The sequence below is a fragment of the Daphnia carinata genome, chromosome 5 (assembly GCF_022539665.2).
Source record: "Daphnia carinata strain CSIRO-1 chromosome 5, CSIRO_AGI_Dcar_HiC_V3, whole genome shotgun sequence".
In the NCBI taxonomy this organism is placed as follows: domain Eukaryota; kingdom Metazoa; phylum Arthropoda; class Branchiopoda; order Diplostraca; family Daphniidae; genus Daphnia; species Daphnia carinata.
The window spans coordinates 8,803,658-8,826,439 of record NC_081335.1 but is presented as its reverse complement, the minus strand read 5'-3'; the positions used below and the strand labels follow the sequence as shown (position 1 = coordinate 8,826,439).

General features: G+C 35.6%; 2 protein-coding genes and 5 long non-coding RNA genes across 10 annotated transcripts; 5 read left to right on the top strand and 2 right to left on the bottom strand.

Moving 5' to 3' along the window:
* The first annotated feature begins 565 nt into the window (after window positions 1–565).
* LOC132087997 (uncharacterized) lies at window positions 566–938 on the top strand. The gene is made up of 3 exons (XR_009421046.1): window positions 566–639; window positions 698–795; window positions 868–938. It is a non-coding gene; the product is annotated as an uncharacterized LOC132087997 (long non-coding RNA).
* Window positions 939–4,278: 3,340 nt separating this feature from the next.
* LOC130703107 (uncharacterized) lies at window positions 4,279–5,055 on the top strand. The gene is made up of 5 exons (XR_009004546.2): window positions 4,279–4,425; window positions 4,550–4,638; window positions 4,704–4,777; window positions 4,851–4,900; window positions 4,973–5,055. It is a non-coding gene; the product is annotated as an uncharacterized LOC130703107 (long non-coding RNA).
* A 2,520-nt stretch (window positions 5,056–7,575) lies between these two features.
* On the top strand, window positions 7,576–7,948 carry LOC130702762 (uncharacterized). Its single transcript, XR_009004424.1, has 3 exons — window positions 7,576–7,645; window positions 7,707–7,787; window positions 7,854–7,948. It is a non-coding gene; the product is annotated as an uncharacterized LOC130702762 (long non-coding RNA).
* Window positions 7,949–11,118: 3,170 nt separating this feature from the next.
* On the top strand, window positions 11,119–11,676 carry LOC130703111 (uncharacterized). Its single transcript, XR_009004549.2, has 3 exons — window positions 11,119–11,318; window positions 11,378–11,546; window positions 11,612–11,676. It is a non-coding gene; the product is annotated as an uncharacterized LOC130703111 (long non-coding RNA).
* A 4,382-nt stretch (window positions 11,677–16,058) lies between these two features.
* On the top strand, window positions 16,059–17,694 carry LOC130703098 (uncharacterized). Its single transcript, XM_057524715.1, has 2 exons — window positions 16,059–16,179; window positions 16,246–17,694. The coding sequence occupies exon 2, from the start codon at window positions 16,246–16,248 to the stop codon at window positions 17,575–17,577; it is 1,332 nt and encodes a 443-aa protein (XP_057380698.1). The 5' UTR covers window positions 16,059–16,179; the 3' UTR covers window positions 17,578–17,694.
* Window positions 16,662–19,419, bottom strand: LOC130703101 (uncharacterized). Of its 4 annotated transcripts, none has more exons than XR_009004532.2 (10): window positions 18,855–18,981; window positions 18,458–18,568; window positions 18,280–18,392; window positions 17,849–18,121; window positions 17,665–17,790; window positions 17,472–17,606; window positions 17,359–17,406; window positions 17,117–17,298; window positions 16,906–17,056; window positions 16,662–16,788 (listed from the first exon to the last, which is right to left on the bottom strand). It is a non-coding gene; the product is annotated as an uncharacterized LOC130703101 (long non-coding RNA). The 4 variants fall into 4 exon arrangements; XR_009004531.2 differs by having other exon boundaries at window positions 16,673–16,788; window positions 16,859–17,056; XR_009004529.1 differs by lacking the exons at window positions 16,662–16,788; window positions 18,855–18,981 and adding an exon at window positions 19,321–19,419 and having other exon boundaries at window positions 16,915–17,056.
* A 1,943-nt stretch (window positions 19,420–21,362) lies between these two features.
* On the bottom strand, window positions 21,363–22,603 carry LOC130703099 (egl nine homolog 1-like). The gene is made up of 3 exons (XM_057524716.2): window positions 22,004–22,603; window positions 21,829–21,948; window positions 21,363–21,711 (listed from the first exon to the last, which is right to left on the bottom strand). The coding sequence occupies exons 1-3, from the start codon at window positions 22,370–22,372 to the stop codon at window positions 21,475–21,477; spliced, it is 726 nt and encodes a 241-aa protein (XP_057380699.1). The 5' UTR covers window positions 22,373–22,603; the 3' UTR covers window positions 21,363–21,474.
* Between the last annotated feature and the right edge of the window lie 179 nt (window positions 22,604–22,782).

The window sequence follows — 22,782 nt, the reverse complement described above, 5'->3', positions numbered from 1 at the left end:
TAGAATGCCATTTTTTGCTCTGGTTCAGTTAAATGGAGGAATGCTGCTTTTGCCCGGTTCATGGGCTGAAAAGTGAAGCCATTAATGGCGTCACTTACATTTTTAGATTGTTATTTACATTGTTAGATACATTGTTGGATCAATTGATCGAAATCCTGTTTTTGATAGTTTTCCAATTGTGGAAAACTATCAAAAGCCAAAAGCCATGCCAGACAAATACCAAAAGCTATGCCATACGAATACGAAAAGCCATGCCATACGAATACGAAAAGCCATGCCATACGAAAACCAAAAGCCATGCTATACGAATACGAAAAGCCATGCCATACGAATACGAAAAGCCATGCGATAAGAAGACCAAAAGCCATGCTATACGAATACGAAAAGCTATGCCATACGAAAACCAAAAGCCATGCCATACGAAAACCAAAAGCCATGCCATACGAATAAGAAAAGCCATGCCATACGAAAACCAAAAGCCATGCCATACGAATACAAAAAGCCATGCCATAGGAATACCATACTATCTTACTAGACACGCAACTTAATGACTGTTTGTCGAATAGGGTAACAGTTGTCAAACTAAATGTTCTAAAAGCCAAGAAACTTGTTATGATTCTGAAATAGCCCAGGGTGCAAGTAATATTCCTGTTAATCATTATTCTCTATAATACGTGACATCCAAATCTTTCTACAGTGTTTTCTGGCCGTGGAACTTGCAACTGCGGTAAATCCTTGTGTAACAAAACAAAAGACGAAGATACCTATACTGGAAATTTCTGTGAAGTCCCACGTGTAACATTCGTAATTTCTGGAAATTGTTACATGCATTCTAATAACAACATTCTCAACTGGGGCCCAAAACAGTGTAGAGAGCTGAAAGAACTTGTTTAGTGTTTAGCTTTTAAAACCGGAGCATTAGCCGAATATGATTGCCGTGGCTGTGAATTCAATGTTACATTCGTAGCTGTTTAAAACATTAAAGGTTAGTTAAGTAATCATTTCGTTTAAGTAAAGTGATTTCAATTATGTTAATTGTTAATCCAAATGAAGAAACCAAAGAAGGCGATCAAACTTACTCTCTCCAGCAGTACCAAGATGGAAAAAGCACAACTATTGCTGGACCAAAGGGAGGAGATATACGAAGCATTCAGAGCCGCGGTGTATTCCCATTCTGAAGAGGACTTAATATACAAATCGTATGAGCTCTGCAATATTGGTAAGAAAAATTATAAATGTTACTTAATTATGTGATGCTAATTTATAAAATTACCTCAATAGAACACGACGGACTCGGTGACTATTTTGCCACTTACTGGTTTAAAGCACCAGAGCTGTGGGCGATGTGTTACCGCCTTTCTCTATTCGGTATGGGAAATAATACTACAAATAGCCTTGAAAGGTATTACCATTTTCACATAATTACAATACTCTTCCTGTAAAAAAGAAAAATTTTAAAATTTATTTTTTGAACAGATTCCATTCTACGATAAAAAGAAACTTACAACATCGACAAGTTCGCTTCCCGGAACTAATACAAATTCTTCTAGACATAGTTCTGCTCCGCCTTGATGACCGGAATAAAAGAACGTTGACGTGTAGCATCAATTTCGTTACGAGGAAGCCGCATCCCATCCTGTGCAGAGTGTTTGAGAAGTTCACACCTTATGCAGCAAAACTTGTTGAAGAGGAACTTTATTTGCCAAAGACATCCTATACTGCATATAAGGTATTGTTAAAAAAATATAAATTTTTCTTAAACGTTACCTCAAAGTAAATTACAGGAACATTCGGCGTATAAGATTGCATCATGCTCCAACACGTACCAAGTTTCCGAGACACTAAACGAATGCAATTGCACCTTCTCAACGTGGTATGGATTACCCTGCCGTCACATTCTTTTCGTTGCCCTGCAAGAGAAAAAAGAATTACCTGTGCAAGCATATAATCAACGCTGGCTTAAAGAAGCAACCGAAGCGGTAAAATTTTATCGATTTCAATAATAATCAACCTTATCAATATTACACTTACTTTTTTTATAGGAAGATTATCCTGAAAACACTTCACCTGAAAATTTAAGTTCTCCAATGATTTCCAGGAGAAATTTCAATAAAACCTCATACACCAGAGAAGAAATGTTTTGCGAAGCGAATTTACTGGCACGTTCGCTCGCAAATACAATGCAAGATTTGCCTCTGCCGGAGTTTAAGGGGTATCTTCGCTTAATGCAACAGCTTCACGAAGCAATAAAAAGCCATAAAGTTGTCACTATAGTTGAAGGTAAACATTAGTTAGTGCAATGTTATGAGATATACTTAAACAATTATATTAATTGTACTATTTCATTTCAGTTGGCCAGCCTAGTCCAGAATGCTTACCCATGATGAATGAAGATCCTGAAAAGATCAATGAAGTAGGATTTATAGTGGATTCGACGGATTCACTATTGCAGGAAGTCATAACAGAAATGGAAGAAGATGATTTTTTCCGCGACTTTATGGAAAATCCTACGTCTAGTGGAATTCCCGCGTCTGCTGAAATTCCTGGTACCACAGAAATTCCTGCGTTTGCTGAAACGCCTGCGGCGGCTGAAATTCCTGCAACTGCTCATGTGGCAGTTGATCCAGCTCCAGACGACGTGGTAGCAACTGATCAAGCGAAAAAAAGAAAAATCAAAGATGTTGAGTTGGCTGAACTGAAGCTGCCAAACTTCAAGCCAAGAGCCGGGTGCCCAAGAAAAACAAAGCGACTCGATAACTATAAAATTACACCTGCCAGATTTACCACCAAATCAGCAACTGAGAAATCTAGAGCTAAGACATGTAATAAGTAAATTAAAAAATAAAATTAATTTAACATACCTTTGAAACGAAACAGTTTTTTTGACATGGGTTATTGGCAGCGAGAAGGCTGCTGAAATTCTTCGTACTAAAAACTTAGTGGAAGAAAACGACATCAACCCTATGCCTGAAATGGTCAGCAGCGCAGTCACAGAAGAAGACGTTACTGTAGAACTTCCTAAATTTAAAAAATTATTTACGGAGGAAGCCTGGATAGCAACAATAAGCTTGAGTAAGTTAGCAGTAAACATGTTATTTATTAGAACAAAAGTAATCTTTAATATAATACTTCCTTGCAGTTGATTTTAAGAAGAAACATCCTAAATACAAGTGTGGTGAATGTAAGAAAAATATTAACAAAACCACACCCAATGTCGTGCTCTGCGATAGTTGCCTGGAGTGGTGTCACTGGGCTTGTGAAAATATTACGAAACAATCTGACTTGGCCAAATACTTTAAGTGTTCCAATTGTCGTGCATTAGTTACACTGTGACAATGTTTTTTAAATTTGCTAAGTTGAAACGAAAAATATTATGACTGAATACACCACTAAGGAAACATATTTACCGTGTGACTAAAGCGTCTGCTGAATTATTGATACGTCATGAACATCGTTGTGACTTCGTTAAAGCAGGTGGAATTGTCCTGCTGTCCCTAAAAAGTTAACTTTTCCTTAATATTTACAAATCGGTAAATAATACATTATATATAAAAAGGTCAGCGAAAATATGGAAAAAAAAACATATATCTGCAGATGAACACAATATAACCATTTAATTTTATAACACTTTAAGGAGAGTTGCAAATTATATTACAATTAATATTATGTAAATATATATAAACAAAGACATTAATATATATACCCTTGACATCAAGTGTATGTAACTACATTTGACATGGCAATAGCCGTGGTAGGCGAATTTGCCATGTCAACCTGACATGGCAATAGCCATTTCGTATCTTATTGCCATGTCAGGCTGACATGGCAATAGGGTTGACCGTTTTGTTGAAACTTTCCTGTGCCATTTTGAAGTGAGATTTAATTTGTTTTTAGGTAGCTGTAACAATGTGTGAAGAATGATGGTTGAAGGTCATTAGAGCCATTCCTTTATACAATACCTTTCCATTTTTATTGCTTTAATTTTTGTCATTTTAGCCGCTGAATGTAGCTGGAACAGAACATGTTGGAATTTTAGCATCAGGACATCTGGTTGGTTGGACGATTAAACATCCCTCTGTGTGGACATAAACATTGTGTCTATTTCATCTGTAGATTATTTCTAGGATAATAACTTAGTCGCCAACACCGTGAGTTTGAAAATCAGCAGTTGAACAGCCTTTCAATTCCAAACAAGGAGTCATGGTAATTGTATGTTTTGTATACATTTCTGTATAAACTATCACTTATCTAGATTACTCAAGTGACATGACACTATATGGCTGCTATTGGAGTAGATAATGCTGGTCATTTGCAGAATATCACACTGAGAAGGGGTTCTCCTATGGAAGGAGTATCGTGTTTTAATACACGCTGACAAGAATCACAAACACATTGACTGAAAACTATCATCAATTTCAAGAATTGGTAAGTGAAATAATAATAGTAATAATACGAAATTGTAATAATATTCTAATGATAAGTAATTACTTTGGATTTATTGTTGGGAAAAGGTGACTTTCGATGCTTAATAATTTCTATTTACGTTTAGAAGTAACAGGTTATTAATGTGACTTAAAGTACATGACTACATGATGAATACCAGCAGAGATGAAAGCTAAGAGTAGCAACGAACATATGGTATGGTATTATAAATGTTTTAAATAATTAGTGGTACTTAACTTTCAATTTCTCATTTGATGCAGTTTGAAAGATGGTCCAAGTAATCACTACAGCACCTACTCACACAAGGACTTGAAGCAATAAACATCAAGAAATGGTCAGTAAATCTATAGTTTCCTCCATGTCATTATGGATGCCTAATCTTCCTACATGATTTGATCGAAATGTAGAGGCGGAGACAATTTTAGGAGTGAGTGATGACTGTGAAGAAACTATTAAGGTAACTGTTTTGTTTTGCGTTTTATTAAAACTTCCCCATGTCATTTTCAAGAGATATTTCTTTTGTTTTTAGATAGTTCTACGGATGTGTAAAGAATGGTGGTTGCAGGGCAGGAGGGTACAACCTATCATTTATCTAGATCTACTGATTGAGGAGTTTTATTATGGTAGCAGTATTGTTTTAGTACAGCCTGACAAGAATAACAAACTCATTGTCGAAGCTTTGTACATTTTACTTTGCAGTACAATACTTTTTCCTTTTTATTGTTACAAATTTTTTCTTTTTAGCTGCGGAATGGAGCTGGAATAGGGAATATTGGAATTGTAGTGACAGGACATCTGCCCGGTCTTGGACAAAGATTTTAATTTCTGGGTAATTGTATCCATTCCACTTTTATTAAAAATTGTCTTTAGCTGCTGAATGTAGCTGGAACATGAAATATTGGAATCGTAGTGTTAAGACATTTGGCTTGCTATATCTAGTTGTATTTAAATTTGATATATTCATTTCTATATTTAGTTGTAATATTATAAGACAATTGTTATGTTTTATTACAGGCTGACCAGAATTACAAACACATTTTTGCAGTTTTTCAGCAATTTTTGCAGTTTTTCAGCGATCATTGTTGTTCAGTGCTCATAATAATTTGGCTTAGCATAACATTACTTCGGAAGTACAGGGCTGTTTTAAATTCTTTACTAGAAACAATGAACATCAAAGGTCAGTAAATTTATAGTTTTCTACAAGTCTTTATAGCTGCCCAGTTTTCCAATAGGATATGATCGAAATGTAGGTGGGGACTTTTCTATTTTTATTGCTATAAATCTTGAAATTTGACAGGAAATATGGCATATTTAATAAATATTCTACAGGAAATATTGCAATGCTGTTAACTGGTTGGACAATTATCCTGTTTGTGACAGGAACGGGGTTTAACTGTCTAGTTTTATCTGTAAATTATTTCTGGGTCATTATGTCTTATTTACTTTTCTGTATAATTTATTATCATTGTATTTATTTATTTAGTAATATTGATTGTGTTGATGCTGACCAGATGTACAAACACATTTGGATACTTGGTGGTGGTCTTTCAACGATCAAACTAATTTTGCTTATATAATATTTGATCGAAGTCAGAACATTGAAATTATCAGGTAGATTCACATGTGCAGAGCTTACTTTTTAATAGTGTTTTGCAGGTTGTTAAGATAAGATTGACAAAATTTTTAATGCTTAATAATTTCTATTTACATTCAGGAGTAGCAGGTCAGTAGTGTAAATTAACGTACATGATTTCGGGATGAATACCAGCAATGATGAAACTAGCAGACAAAATTAGCACAGTATGGTACTATAATATTTTCTAATAATTAGTGATACTTAATTTTCAATACCTCATTTTATGCAGTTTGAAAGGCAGCCAGAGTATACATTTGAGCACCTACCCACACACGGATTGGAAAACACTCATTCCTTATAGTAATGGAATACTAGTGGTAACATTTTTATTTAAATTAAGAATTAGTCTGGTAACATAGATTTAGAACTAATTTAATCGAAGTTGATATCCTCTTAGTTTCAACAATTAAAGAACACAATGAAGCAATTTAGTATAAATTCAACTTACCTGACAGGCGAATCGATCGACGACGGTGTTATAGTTGTGTTACATTTTTGGAGGTAAAACTGTACGAATGTTAATATTTTGCGTCTTCTACCTTAGTACAACAAATATTGAACTAATATAGGTAACCCATAACCCCCCTGCAATCTGACGGTTAAGTCTATTTGGATATTAATGAAATAGGCCCGCAAACATGGACTAACAACACTAGTCTAGATTGGGAATTTCGTGATAATGAATGGCGACTCACCTACGGTAAAAAGTATTGTATTTTACTTCATCAAATCTTCGTTTTAGTCTTGATTTAAATTGGAAATTTAATGGCATTCTTTTATGGTTAAAAGGCTCTTTTAAACAAGTACTCGTGATTATTATGTTTTATTTATTTCTCTAAATTATTATTTTGCAGGGGAATGTGAGGAGACGAGACTGGTCTATGCCAAATAGGAGGTGAGCTTTAAAAATGTCCAATATAAAAATACACTTAAAATTTAAAGAATATTTTTATTTTGTTGCAGAACTTACCGTTAAAACGGGTGTAACCAGTTTAAACGGGTGCGCCAAAGAGTGACATAAAGTGGGGGGAAAAGTCAGGTAAATGGTACGACAAACAGGACATCTACTGGGGGAAAATTGAGGTAAATGGTACGCCAAACAGTGGCATCTATCGAGGGAAAAGTGAGTTAAATGGCACGCCATCTAGCGGGGGAGAAGTGAGGTAAGTGGTACGCCATCTCGTGGTCAATAACACAGCTTTAATGAATTAAGTCACATAACATTGTGACAGAAGAAAATAAGGATGTTAAATCACGGTACAAAACCATTTTGTTTCACGGTTTGCAAGGAAATGACTCGGAAATGAAAATTATGTCAGTGTCTATGTTCAACAACCATTTGTTTTGCAGCAGTAGGTAGGGAAAATTTAATTTGCATTTTGTAATTTTTTTTGCCAGGGTATTGCTGAGTCAACTTGCAGTTTTGTAAAGTTATTCAAAATAACTGCAAATGGTAGTCCCAAAATCAGAAGAATTTTGTCTGACATCTTTACTACGTGAAATTTAAAAGGCCTTGTTATACCAAAGGGTGCCTAATGGAGATATTGGGCTTCAGTAACCATTCAAGTAGTTGACATTTACAACTAAATTTTTAATGTTTAAATTTGATTGTATTTTTTTTATTCAGACTAATTGATTCTAACAACTTCATCTCCGCTCAGTGACATGGACGATGAAGAATACATTGTTGGGAAATTCTCGGTCTGAGGTTAGTATGGAAATGTATCTAAATATAATATGTTAATAGAAATTGACCGTCTTGTGATTATCACAGAATCTGAAATATCATATTAGGAGAAGGGTGGTAAAGCTTGGTATTTGCTGATATGGATTGGTGTTTCAAACAACGGAAATACTTGGGAGCCCAAGAAAATCTTTATTGTAATAATTTCATTGCAGCATTCGAAAGCAAATTTTAACCGTTGAATGAAAATCCTGAAGATAAGCTAAGCCAAGAGAAGAAACCTATGAAGAAAGAAGAACTAAAGCACAGGTTTGTTTCAAATTCTTTACTAGACGCAATGAACATCAATATGGTCAGTAAATCTATAGTTTTCTACATGTCATTATTGATGCCCAGTCTTACCACAGGATTTGATAGAAATGTAGAGGTGGAGACAATTTTTGGAGTGAGCAATGACAGTGAAGAAACTATATAGGTAACCATTTTGTTTTGTTAAAACTTAACCATATCATTTTCAAGTGAGATTTTTTTGTTTTTTTGTTTTTAGATAGTTGTAGGGATGTGTAAGGAATGGTGGTTGCAGGGCAGGAGTCATTCTTTTATATGATACCTTTACATTTTTATTATAAATAGTCTTTTTAGTCGCTGAATGTAGCTGGGACATGAAATATTGGAATTCTCGTGTCAGGACAATTGGCATGCTATGTCTAGTTTTATTTATATTCTACATATTCATTTCTATATTTAGTTGTAATATTAGAAGTAAATTGTTGTGTTTTATTACAGGCTGACCAGAATTACAAACACATTGTCACAGCAGTTTTCAGCTATCATTGTTTTTCAGTGCTCAGAATAATTTGGCTTAGCATAACAGGACTTCGGTAGTACAGGTATGTTTTTAATTCTTAACTAGGAACAATGAACATCAAAGATCAGTAAATTTATAGTTTTCTACATGTTATTATAGATGTCCAGTCTTCCAACAGTATTTGATTAAAATGGAAGTATGAACCTGTTCATTTATATTGTTATAAATTTTGAATTTGACAGGAAATATTGCACTTTAATTAATTTCAACAGGAAATATTGCAACGTTGATAGCTGGTAGGACAATGATTCTGTTTGCGTACATAACTAATCACGAGTAAATTATTTTTGGGTAACTATAATTTAATTATTTATCTGTATAAGTTATCATTGATGTATATAAATTTTATTAATCAATAAATATTTATTTGTTTCCAAGTGCCTAAAACAAATGAAGAACCTCGGGCATTTACACCAAAGGAAAGGGGGGCGGGAGAAGAAAAAGAATCCAGAAGCTCAGTAGCTCAGTAGCTCGTTCACCGGCACGCGATGCACTAGTGTAGATTTGTTGCTGGCACTCCTCGTCTAGTGGTTCTTAGAATTTTGGCACGTGCTCTTAGCTTTCACAAATTGTAGATTCAGCGATCACGCACTGCATCAGCACCTGGGTTAGCCTCTGCACTGGTTTTGTTTTGTTGGGTATTACGATTAGTCTAGATGAAATAGTTTAAACGTAGAATAAGTTAAGGATAAGTAGGTCTAAGCTAAGTTAAGAGTAAGGCTACTTTAAGTAAGGCGTAAGCATAGTCCATCTCAATTCATTACCTTTGCACATCACTATCTCAGGCATTTTATTTCACTGTTTTATGCAACTATGTACCATAGTCGTCTTTCGCAAAACAACCTCCTGATCATTAACTAACGATTAATAATCAATTTCATGTTTCAGGAAATTTTTATCCAATGTAACTGCAATTTGTGTACCTGATTATGTTAGAATTAAGATGATACTTATTGTTAATCAAATATTCAAAAAAAAAATTTTTTTTTCTCTTTTGTACAATCAGGAGTGCAATCTCTGGGGCTGAAGAGGACATTGGCCAACGAGGATCGCCCCGCAGCCACTGGATTATCGCCCAAGATTCTGAGGTATATAATGAAAAATTTAGTATCTTAACTATAGAGTTTTATAAATCTTGTGTATTCAGGAGGGTTACGTCACCACCACGAAGGTCGTTGTCGGAGCTACCTGGATTGTCGCCGAAAATTGTCAAGTATTTCATTAAATGTTTTAAGTTTTGAAGTATGATTTAATTTTGTTTTTATTCATTTGGGAGGGCTGCTGCACCATAGAAGAGGATGGGGATCATCGAGGATCGGCGCTGTCATCGTCGCCATGTATGTTTCAGGTATACGTTTTACACGTTTAATTGTCTAAACATGTTTTTCTTATTTATTTAGGAGGGTTTCATCATAGCAAAAGAGGACCAGTTGTCAACGAGGTTCGGAGGCACCATAATTACCGCCCAAAATTATCAAGTATTTAATTGAATGTTTTAAGTTTTACGATATGATTTCATTTTGTTTTCATGTTTTTAGGAGGGCTTCCCCACCATAGGACGCCGTTGAAGTTACCATGATCGCCGCCTAAAATTGTCAAGTATTTATTTGTTAATTTTTAAGTCTTACACTATGATCTTATTGTGATTTTATGTATTTAGGAGGGCCCTACCACCATCGAAGAAGATGCTGGGCATCCAGGATCGCCGCTGGAGCAACGAAATCGTCGCCATAGATGTTGCAGGTATATGTTAACATGTTAAAGTGTTTAATCATATTTGTTTTTTTATGTATTTAGGGTGGTCCATATTACGACCTAAGAGGACGTTGGAGGGATGAGAGTCAGTCCCGAGATTCATGCCCATTAAGGAGACGGAAATAAAGATGGTACGGTTGAGTATTGCCCAATTGGCTTTCACTTTATTTCGTATTGTGGTTTGTGTGATTGACAGATGTGTTTGCTTCGTTTATCCTTCAAGCATTTTTGCTTATGATTTTATCTTTCACTGAGCACGCAATTTCACTGCACCTGCACCCCACGGTTCGTTAACGGCTTGTCTTCGATCTAATGCACCGGGTTGGGATTCGTGGTTTAGTTAGTTAGATAGATGACACGCCAAGTATTTGTTTGATGCAGGTTTGCAAAACACTTATTCATTTTGTTTTACTTTTCTTGGAAAAGCACTGGTGTATTTGGAATATTGAATAGGGACTTGAAAAATAGGAATAGTAAAACAATTAGTTGCTTGTGATCGGGTTGTGTACAACGATTGACAACCCGATAAAATCATGGTGGGGTAATAACCCGTCAAACCTGCCCCAACAACAGGTATAAACAACCCGCTCAACAAAACCCGACCCGATCGAAGCGGGGCTGTAAATCTGACAAGTCCTTCTTTAACCAATTCGATGGTTTGCAACGCTGTATCATGTCTGCAAAAGTGCATATGAAGCTCAGTTTACTATGCGCAGACAGTTTGTAAGCAAACCAGAAATACTGGTGAATGTTTGATAATTTCACATTGGCGAAGTTATATTTGGCATTTAACCAGATTTGACAATTTTAGAATCTTGAGAACGTGTAGCGAAAGTGGGGGACTATAGTTCATAAGTAAAGTCTTGACCACAGAAGAAAATTTAAATGAAGTCACAGAAATTCTCCTTGATTTTGAAAAACAGACTAGATCTGTGAGTTAAATTTCTGTATCTTTTTTTGTATCGTACTTAATCCTATGCTTTGCTTATAGGTAGATTCCATTTCAGCAAGGTGGATCTTGGAACTAAATGTACAGATCAGTTTCGAAACTAAGTCTTGTTGTATATAATGGCCAAACGCTGCAGCCTTGTGGCGTTTAATGGATGGTTGTCCACCTTGACTATTCAGTCAAGGAAACAGAAGAATTTCATTCCAATTTGGTGTGCACTCTGTAAGATAATTATTGATCTGATTTTTAAACCTTTTTTTTTATGTATATAAATAGGTTGGATGGTACCTCGATTATGGCTTATCAGTGCCAACTTAAGCAGGTATTGATTTCTAGGTAAAAGAGAATAATAATTGGCATAATAAGATATAGCAGAAGCATATTTATTTCTAAAAATATTTGTAAATGGTATGTATTAATGTGATGCTTTTTTTACAGATTAATCAGAATAACAAAGTTATCCAATGAACTGAGCATTGGAATGTGTACGAAAGAGATTCTGCCATGGATCTGAAGAAATGGTAAATGAAGAAAAGAGTAACTAAAACTAATAGCTGAGAAAGATTATAATTTACGGTGAATTAAAAGATAGACCATGAAGTGTGTTTTAAGTATGCATCGGTATTATTGCTGTTGCACGAACGAGGTAAAAAACAAAATAATAGAATGTTTTGGGGGGATTTATATATACTATGTTGATCGATGAATCTGGTGATTGTTAAGACATTTTACTTGTAAGTAGTAAAAAGCTGATATTTACAAACTGTATCATTGGATATACAATAACCATAAAATTTGGGTAGATGATTTTTTACAGCAAATAAGCAGGTTGCCAATATCATTGATTTAAAAATCTGTAGTTATTTCATTATTTAACAGTAAAATGGTATAATACCAGTATTTTAATCTGTATAGTCCTGATCGTAAAGGTGACATGAACTTGTTTTTGGACTGACTTTTCATTGCATAACTCTGTAACAATGTCTAATATCAATAAACAGGTTAAGCTTATTTTGCAAAAAAATGACTTTGTCTTGAGCAAGAAACTCTTTACAATATATGCTGTATTGTAAGTATCGAGCTGCTCACAACCATTCCTTTGTAGACTCTAAAAACTGAATTTTCATGATTATTAAATAATCTTTTTGCACGTTGGGTTTTTTCGTCGCGCCTTTTTTATGTGTTTTAATGTCAATTCTGTCCTTGCGTTTGAAAAGCGAGTATGTTTTATTTTAATGACGATTTTTTTAATGTGAATTAACACCGTGTGGATTAGAAGAATCGATTTATGTTTAATTGTTTAATTTTCTGTATTTTCAAGACCTGGAAACATTGACACAACTATATTGACATTTACACATTTTATTATAACTCAAACACACATACAATTTACAACACACACAACATACATATATACTTCTACACCAATGTAATTTTTAATAACTATGAGGAATCGAACCCTAATCTTCGGCGTATCTTGCCGATGCTCAACCATTGAGCTATAGTCACTTACGCTTCCAATGTTTTTTTACCTTGAGTCAACGCACGAATATATTGTAGTTTATATTTTAATCTTGCTATAGTATTTGTCAGTCTGATCAATGAATGTATATGTAGCATGGCATATCCGTAGATGGTCTGGCTACGGTGTGAGAAGACTGAGGTTCAAATCCAGTGAAGGGTAAAATTATCTAATGATGATTGAAATTGAACATAAAATATCATATAATTTTACTGTCACTCATATGGTTGAAAGATGACGTTTCGCTATACCATTAGTTAGTTTGACCGTTCATCTCACAAGTGTTATAGCTTGTGTGTAGAGAGTCCGGCTACGGTATCAGAGAACTTGATTTCAAATCTTACGCATTTATTAAATAACCTGCAAGCATGCAATACACACATTTATGTTAATTATATTATATTTATTGAAAATGTGTAATAGGTTGTCTAAAAATCACTTGCAAAAATTGTTGTCGGCAGAATGTAACTCATGGCTCAATGGTAGAGCATCGGCTTCGTAAGTCGAATGATTGGGGATCGATTCCTAAAAGAGTTCAACCATAAACTAAATGATTCAATTGAACAAAATATACGATATAGAATTATCAAAGGTTTCTAAAATTGCAATTGCTATGCAACAATCTCAAATGCAGAAACCATCATGATGTTTGGAATTCTATCAAGTGATTCAAATATTACAATATATATGCAAAAAGTATTAAAAATTTTCTTTTCTGCACAACGAATATAGCTGAATTGCGTGGGTTCAAATCCCATATAACTATGTCGATGCTCTACCATTGAGATACTTGTGACACTTCAGGAAAGTTTAAGTCTTTAACACTTAAGTAACGTAACAGTACGCGCAAGTCAATAAAAAACCTTATCCCAATGGGGGGATATAGGGGGGCAGATGCCAGAAACGCAAAGCGTCCGCTTCCCAACTCGAAGGTTCCTGGTTCGATTCCCAGGTCAGGTTTCCGATTCCACAGGCTTCCTACATTCCCAGGTGTCACGATTCCACGGGGCCAGTCGAGTTGGGTAACTTCGTGCGAAGCACGCGAACGGATATTTTACAAAAACTTAGTCTCGAAAAAAAATTTTTCAATAAATATGATAAGTTACTCTTTATTGAATATTTAGAAACTTGTATAATAAACAACGGATTTTAACCGTAGCCATTATCCTGTCTAGACAGATGATAATAATGAAGCCCATTTTACAACATATGGGAACCGTTCATATTGTGATATAATATATTTGATTCTACATTCTTCTTCATATATTTTCATTATATATTCTATTACTTTGAATAATATTTTGTTTTCAACGAAAACTTCATTTTATTTCAATAGACTCTTCTGGGGTTTGAACCCTGAATATGAGGCGTACCAGGCCGATGCTCAACCAATGAGCCATGAGTCACATACACAATGTGTTTGTTTTTCTTAATGGATTAAGGTAAAATATTGATATGTAGAATAATTTTCGTTGCAATAAGTAAATGTCATCTCACTAATGTTCGGAGCACATTCAATGAATTGGAAGACTAATTGCAACATTTCCTGTATGAGAATGCTAAGATATGTAACAGCACGTCTGTCATTTTATTTCATTAGACTCTTTAGGGGTTTGAACCCTTAACCTTCGGCGTATCAAGCCGATGCTCAACCATTGAGCCATGAGTCATATACACAACTTGTCTGTTTTTCTGAATGGATTAAGGTCAACATATTTATATGTAGAATAATTTTCGTTTCAGTAAGTAAAAGTTAGGTCATTGCGTTCGGAATACATTCAGTTAATTGAAAGATGTAAAAACATTCCCTACATTAATTTGCAAGGACGTATCTTGGATTTGAACCCAAGACCTTTAAATCCACAGCCCAATACTCTACCACAGAGTTACATTCCACATGTCGTATCGCCTTTACAACAATTCCTTATCTTCTTTTTGTGAATTGCCCGAGGTTATTCATCTGTTTTAGGCCCATGGAAACACACAGGATCAATCGATGGGGAATGGCCATATCCTAGGGCTCACTGTAACCTGTCGACCTTCAGAATAATGTTTCTCTTCCCTACACTATACTTCCGGATTACGCAATAATGTGCCACGTGCCTGCAAGTATTTAAGGCTGCACATGAAGCTTCAATATCACATTCCAACGAGGTCCTTCCTCTGCAAATGTACCACTACTTCAACACCCACGTCGGACGCTTCCACTGTTAGGTAAGTAAAATGTTGTTATTTGTTACGTCCATGCAGTAAATGTGAGTTTATGTAAAATGTGTAAAAAATACCTCCATGTCTGGCAGCAAAAACTTATTCTAATTTTAATAGAATTCTTACCAATAGATTTCAATGTCTGTTAGAATGTCAGTCTTTGTATTGTATGTGGTTGAGAAGTTTTCTCCAAGTACCTTCCAAACTGTAACGAAAGAACTGAAAATTACATCATCCACTAAATAGTCAAATCATGTACACTAGTAGCATACTGACCGTTAACTGTTCGAAAATGGTATCATTGTAGGTACTGTCATTGTATAATCTTATTTCTGATCACATGTTATTCCTGTATGTAAATAAAATTATTTAGATTCTTACATGAGTGTGGCTTGGTTTATTTGGTATAACAATATCCTTATTAATGGTATTTAGCTATATACCTTTACATTAATATTTACCTTATACTATCCTGATGCAAAACTTCCAATATATTTTGCTACATTGCCAGACGTGAAGTCTCGTGAATAGCGTGCAACTCCCTAAAAACTAAAATATTTGTTGAAAAAAACATGGAAACATTGCTACGAAAAAAGTAATAGTCACCAAGTTTACAAGTAACAGAACAAAAAATAACAGAACAAAAAATAACAGTCATTCTCCCATAATGTGTCACCACTTAATGCTATAATCTACCATACTGATACAAAGCGCGCCAAAGATGCCAGCGTTGCCAAATATCAATTATGACACAAAAGTAAATAGAGTAAACAATGTTAAAGCGAAAGCAGGTGGTGAATTATTAAAAAAACTATAATTAACATAAGAACAATGCATTAAAAATCAGTGATGAAAACTTAAATGGAAAAGTTAACTGACATATCGGTACATAAAAAAATACATGTGTCGCGCCAAAACTAAAGTAAATAACTCCAACTAGTAAACAATAGTGTCTTTTTCTGCCGCTGTTAGCGCCACTAGACGATTGATAGACGTTCACTTATTTTCGTCTGACTGTACTAGCAGAGAATTGTCAATGATTTACTTACGGCTCAAAAAAAGTTTGAAAATTTACTGTGACAATTGGTGATGGAGAAAATTACTAGCCAAAAGAGTAAGTGCTCGGCAGCCTATAATATCAATATCTCTGCAAAAACCAATAACATGTCCAAATTATCAGATGGAGACTCAACTGGATATTATCAATCTGCTCGTTCAACGCCACATGAACGATGTTGTAGCAGTCATTTTCTCTCTTCTTGATGTTGAAAGTTTACGCAACTGCGAATTGGTCTCAAAGACGTGGTATGTCTTTGTCAGGGACGAAAATGTATGGAAACGCCGTTATAAAAAAGAAAGAAAAAAAAATCCACACTTCCACGAAGCTCTCTATCAGCGTGGCAAAGAACAACTAAAGAAATCTTTTCTCTACAAGAAATTATTTAATGCCAAGCAAAATACCGAAATGAATTGGATACTGGGTAAATACTTGACATGTTCCGTTGAAATAGGGAAATTCAGCATCTATTTCCTTACGATGGATGCTAAACGTATAGCCTTGGCCATTGATGGAAATTCACCTTCCATAATGCTGTTGAATAGGTGGACGTTGAAATTCAATTGTCTTTTAACGGGGGCAATTCAAGCTCCTATAAGGCAACTGCAGCTACAAGGTGATTTCATCTTTAGTTCACATCAAGATGGAACTATCTGTCAGTGGGACCTGATAAGCAAACAATTAGTTCAACACATCCAAGATAAAACAGATGCAGAGAATGAAGATCGGATAGTACTATTTCACTCAGCACATAATCTGTTGATCTCCTGTGACAGGCCATACCTCCCGACTGCTGACTGCTTCCCAGATCGCTACGTCCAAGTTCCTTTACATTTCGATACGCGGATAACGATACGCCGATTTCTCAGTCCAACCGGATTAGCCGTCGAAAGGATAGAAGATCATTCCATTGCTCAAGTGATGCGCCTTGAATCTGATGCCAAATACTTTGCGATTTTTATGAGAACTCCAACAATATTAAAAATTCAAATACGTTCTATAGCGGATTTCCAAGTCATTCGTGAGCTACGTGTAGCATATCATGCTCACGCCCGTTATGCTTACAACTTCGGATGGCTGGTGACGGTCGACTCTGAAAAATCAATCAGGTTTTGGGATGTTGAGACATTGACCTGCAAATGTATTATCCCCCGTCACTGTTTCAGGAATCAGGTCCTAGAAATTATGCTAAATTCAACTTATTTGATCATCATTGACATTTATCGAAATGTTTACCTTTTAAGTCTTCCATACTTCTTAAAAACCCATGTTGAATTTTATTGCCTATTTAGAACAAGTCAAGAAGAACATTATTGGAATTTCTGTTTCGACGAACTTCAAATTGTTACCCTTTGGATAAGTGGTTCAAATCATCTACGTAAACTAGTTATTCGAGATTTCATGAGATACAGGTTAGGTGACCTGGACTTGCTACACTGTTCCTCTCCGTACTGAGGAAACTGTAGCATTCTGCATTTCTTTTCCTATGATAATTTCTTAAAGTTGGTTACAATTTTCTGATTAATTGAAGAATTTCTGAACCTGACAAAATAAAGTTTTAATACAATCTGACAGTTGTATGAGATCAAATATTCAAGATGAGCGGTTAGCAGCCAGTTGTACAGCTCACCAGTTTCTGCAGATTCGCAGTAACAATCATCACACTTTCTTTACAAAAAAAACTATATTAATCATCAACCAAGTAGTTTAAATGAAGTAATTTTACCTGTTGACATTAAATCACTTCTCATGTGATTCCAACAGAAGGATAGTACCATACAAAATTAGGGAGAAAAGAATCTTGTCATGGAGAGCACTTTCCTCGACTGGCAAAAGGTCAAGCACCTGTGATAGTTGTGATTTTAATTAGTTTTAATACAAGTGCCATATATTATCCTGCTTGCCACTTGTACTGGTACACAAGTTCTGCAATGGACCACTTTGGAGAACAAGAAATTTCTGAATACATCCTTATTTATGAAGAAAACATCTAGTCAAACTAAACAAAAGCAAAGGGTTATTAATAATTAATAGCGAGGCAATTGAGGAAAAACATAAAAACAACACCCATAAAGAAAAAAAATGAGTCATCCCTAAGTAAGAGGGAGAGCATCAGAAATTTAAGAGTAACGTGGAAAAAATTACATATGAATGAACCTTCGATATGGGTGCAAATCCTGTTATGTTTCGTCCAACTTTTTCTCTGGCTGATTGCATCACAATTAGTGAACGGCATAGAAGGACCACACCTTTTCGCTTTCTTCGTTGATCTGGCAACAAACGCAAACCTATTAATGATTGAGAATGTCTCCGAGTTATATGTCATTCTACTCACGTCTTCCCTCATTCTTCAGTGACAGTTCATTCCACATGTCCGAAACAGGACAAGGTCGGTCCGAACAGCAAGGAGATGGAAAGGTGGTTGCCGGTCTGGTTATCCCTTTAACTGAATTTTTTGAAATAGAATTACAAACAAGATATATTTTATTAACACTGGTACTTGGCAACTTCTTGGCGGCCATCTCTTTTCTTTGACGAGAGGCACTTCACGCGTGAAGTGCCTAAAAATAACAAAATAACAATTGCTCGTCTGAATGCATATCGAGAAAAAGAAATTTTAAAAAAATTAATAACGATCAGTTACAAATTGAACTTATTGCAAAAACTAAATTCAATGACAACAATCTGATACAGTAATTACAATTAATAGAACCTGAAAATAAAAAATTAACCATCAAGAGTTTATCAGGGATGGTACTGGCTTTAACGGTGCATTCTGTGGAGAGGCCAATTTCAACATTTCCCTTTGAAGCACTGCGAAGATAACAAGAGCAATAAAAACACGTCTGCACACCGTGGAAGTTGGTGCTCTACTGAGCTGGCAAGAAGAAAATACACGTAGGATTTTCTACTTCTCCAAATTGCCAAGGTTATTCTATGGAAGACGTCATTGCTAGAACATCAGGCAAATTGAGGGGGATAGGATAGGAATCCATTGTTCAACACCAATGATGGCCTTTATATTTTTCACTCCCATACTCTAAAGCTCTATTCCGAGAAGACGAAAAACGAAGACGTCGCATGTAAAACAATAGCCAGAAGTGATGAAATTTAACGTAGGAAATGAAGAAAACAAAAACAAAAAATTATCTTACCCTTCCCTTTCAAACTTACTTATGAAACAACAAAAAACAAAACCTTTATTTTGTTGTATGCACTTCTGCTGCAGTCCTTCTTGATTAAAAGGCGATTATTTCTGGCTCTTTCGATCGATAATATTCATGAATGAAATTCATGATTGAAATGAATGAATTATGAAATGACATGACCTATAAATGAAATCCACAAACCATTAAGATTTCCATTAAACATATTGGCTTAATCATTTATGTTTGAATTAATGACATTATTATTTTTCCCTGATAAACAGAGGAACTGCGAAATAAATATTAGTTTTATCAGGGAGATCACATGCAATATGACTCATGCTAGAATTATTTGAAAATTTAAAATGGCTCTGAAAGATCGAAATGTTAAGTTGTTCAGGATTATAACTATAAAACTCTAATTCAGAATTTTTTAAATGATACCTTTGTAAAGATCAACTTTGCAAATACTACAGTTGCTATAATTCTGAAATGGCTTCCTTTCAGTTACGGAGGACTGCACATCTAGCTTAGACGATTGCCTTGATTAAGCCAACTTTATTATTTAAATGACTAATGCAGTTGTAAAGTTTAATAGTTCACGTCATGCACTGACAGTGTGATTGTAAACCTGGATCAGTTAGAGAACACATACCCATCCGTAATTTGAGGGGGGCTTAAAAGTTGTCTTCAGCTTTGGAAGCGGAGTGGCATTGGGTTGTATCACCTCCATCCCATTTCTTTAGCACACAAAGATTAAAAATTAAACAAATCTTTCCTACTAAAACAGGTAACGAATAATGTTTCTCTAAAATAGCATACGTTTTAATAAATTGCTCACCTATTGTCACATGTTCAAATGTGAGTTGTCACTTCAGCAGCACATCTTGAAATACAAAGCACATTTACCGAAATGCAACGTAGCATGTGTTAGGTGTCAAGGATTTTTATATTATCTGTGGGACGATTTCGAAGAATCATGTCATCATTCTAACCAAGTAAATCCGTTAACATCGGACTACAGAATTGAAACCCTATTATCTAAACTAAAATTAAGAATGGCTGAACATTGAAATTTACCAAGTGCCAAATATTTGGCTGATTTATCAATAGATAAAAAATGAAATTTCAGTACTTGTTTCGAAAATGAATCTATACGTATCGTATGAGATTCATTTAAATTGCATAAGTATGAGTTATTGTAGTAAAAACAAAAAGATTTTAAAAGTAATACTTAAAAAAACAGTTAGTCGTCCATGGCAAATTACGAACCGGTTGAAGTTGCCAAACGCCAAGTTGCTGACAATGGCGACGCGTGGTGACGACATGAAAAAGCTATTTATCAATGCCAAGAGTGTCCTTTTTTGCTAATTGGCAATAGATTGACGTAATTTCACTTAAAAATAAAGTCACGGCTTCATCACGATGGTTGCACTTGAAAAAAGAAGTTTGCTAGCTGTTTTAGGTTGATTACACCAAACAATCAGTTGACAACTCGTTTACTACTTACATAACAAGTACCTGTAAATGCAATGGAGGATTGCCTTGTACGGTAATATACAAGGTTAATAAGTATTATCGACATGTACTCCAGGGGCTTTTTACACCTACGGCCGTAGAATCGTTTAGTTATATATCAGAGTAAAGCAGGTGATGTTATGTAGTACAGATATTGGTAATGTAAATCTGGAAAAGTGAAAGACGTCCAGGAGCAAAGCCCCTGATTTTATCGGCCAACAAGCCGAGTGCAACAACCGTCAGACCATGGTCACGCATTCCATCAGTTATGAAATTCAATCGCGGCGTAATATGAGGCACATCCTGCGATTGCAAAAAATACGATGCATTTTTTCTAAATAAAAAAACTTACTTTTTTTGTAAGCGTTGCAGTTTTATTTTCGTCGCTCGCTGAATATTCAAAGGCCAAAAAAAAACCCAATTGGCATCAATATATAGCTCAATTTATTGCCCAAATGTATTTTTGAACGAAATTTTAACGCCGAATTAGTTGGCGAACGAGCCTCGCCTTTGCTTTTAATGTACAAAAAAAAAATCACAATTTAAAAGAAATATCGTATTAAAAAAAAATGTCCACGATTTTTAATAGATAATGGGAAAAAAGGATGCGAACGTCGACTGCGGCTTAGGAAAATGGCACACAGAGAAATGACTTTGAGGACAAAAGACTTGTGATGAAAATAAAAAATCAATGACTATCAACGGCCACATTTGTTTTGACATTATTGCGTTCTTTCGCCTCTTCCCTCTCTTTAGCATCGAAATACCAAATGGTAATTGCATAACGAGTGCGGAAGGACGGTTGAACTTCGTGAGGATTCCGACGATCTGACCAAAAGAAAACCATCCGATCGAGAATGGGTTCGATGTCCACCACTTTGGTTGGCCACGCTTGCGGAAACATTCGCAACAATCCACCAGTTTCCTATGTGTCAAAGTGTTTTTGCGTTAATTTTTAAGAGGTAGACAGTTTTTATACCTGTTTAGGCAGATTTCAAGCATCAGTACATTCTTTCTTTGTCCAATTAATTAGGAACGATACCTTTGCATCCCAGTCCTTGTTTACGTAATACGTGGCTGTGATACATCGGCCATCTCGGTTTGGATTGTCCACGTGTTTGACGTAGTGTGAACCATTGCCCGGATAACAGGACACCATCGCCTACATCAAAATGAAATGTCAATCAAACGAAAACATGTAAATTTGAAAAATATACCTTGGTCCTACCGCCGATCGGCGTTTGATGACCCGTTTGTGTCAATCTGTTTATCCGAATGAAATTCATAATAATCGTGTCGACTGTCGCAATGAGGTGAGCAATAGTGGTGCAATTGTTTTCCGATCCATCGACCCAAGTAATTTTATCGCTCCGTACATTCTTAGCCGTGCCTATTTTACTCGACTTGAGGCCCACCGTTTCGCCTTCGACAAAAATGCCCGTCTCGTACATGGAAACGACCGAGCGATGTATCGTCTCGGCCCGCTCCTTGCCCATGAAATTGTCAACAACGCAAATGCCGTACTTATCCAAATCACGAACGACACACTGACTAATATCCAAAAGCCACTCCATTCTGTCTTGCATGACTGAAGGCCTTTGCCACACGAGATATTATTTTGGTTTTCAAAGTAACGTTTTATGGACGACCGGCAGAGACCCACTGCGGTTGAAATTCAAACCGCTTGCCTACATATGCGTCTGCTAACAAAAATGTCAAACTGTCTCGACGAGTGTTGACAAACAAGCCAACGTCTCGAAATAACACACCTCTATATAAGTATACTTTTCGTACGAGAATAACGTTTCCTTTATACAAAAATTAAAAAAAAAAAAAATTATGAAAAAATGTTTGCAGCAACTGCCCGTAGCGACCGTCAGGATCCAACGGTGTGGACCCAACTGAAGTTCATTTTGCGGAGATCACGTACACCATCCGACTGTTAAGAGGGGGAGGGGGAGGAAAACAAAAATACGTAATCGTGAGTGAGAGGCGG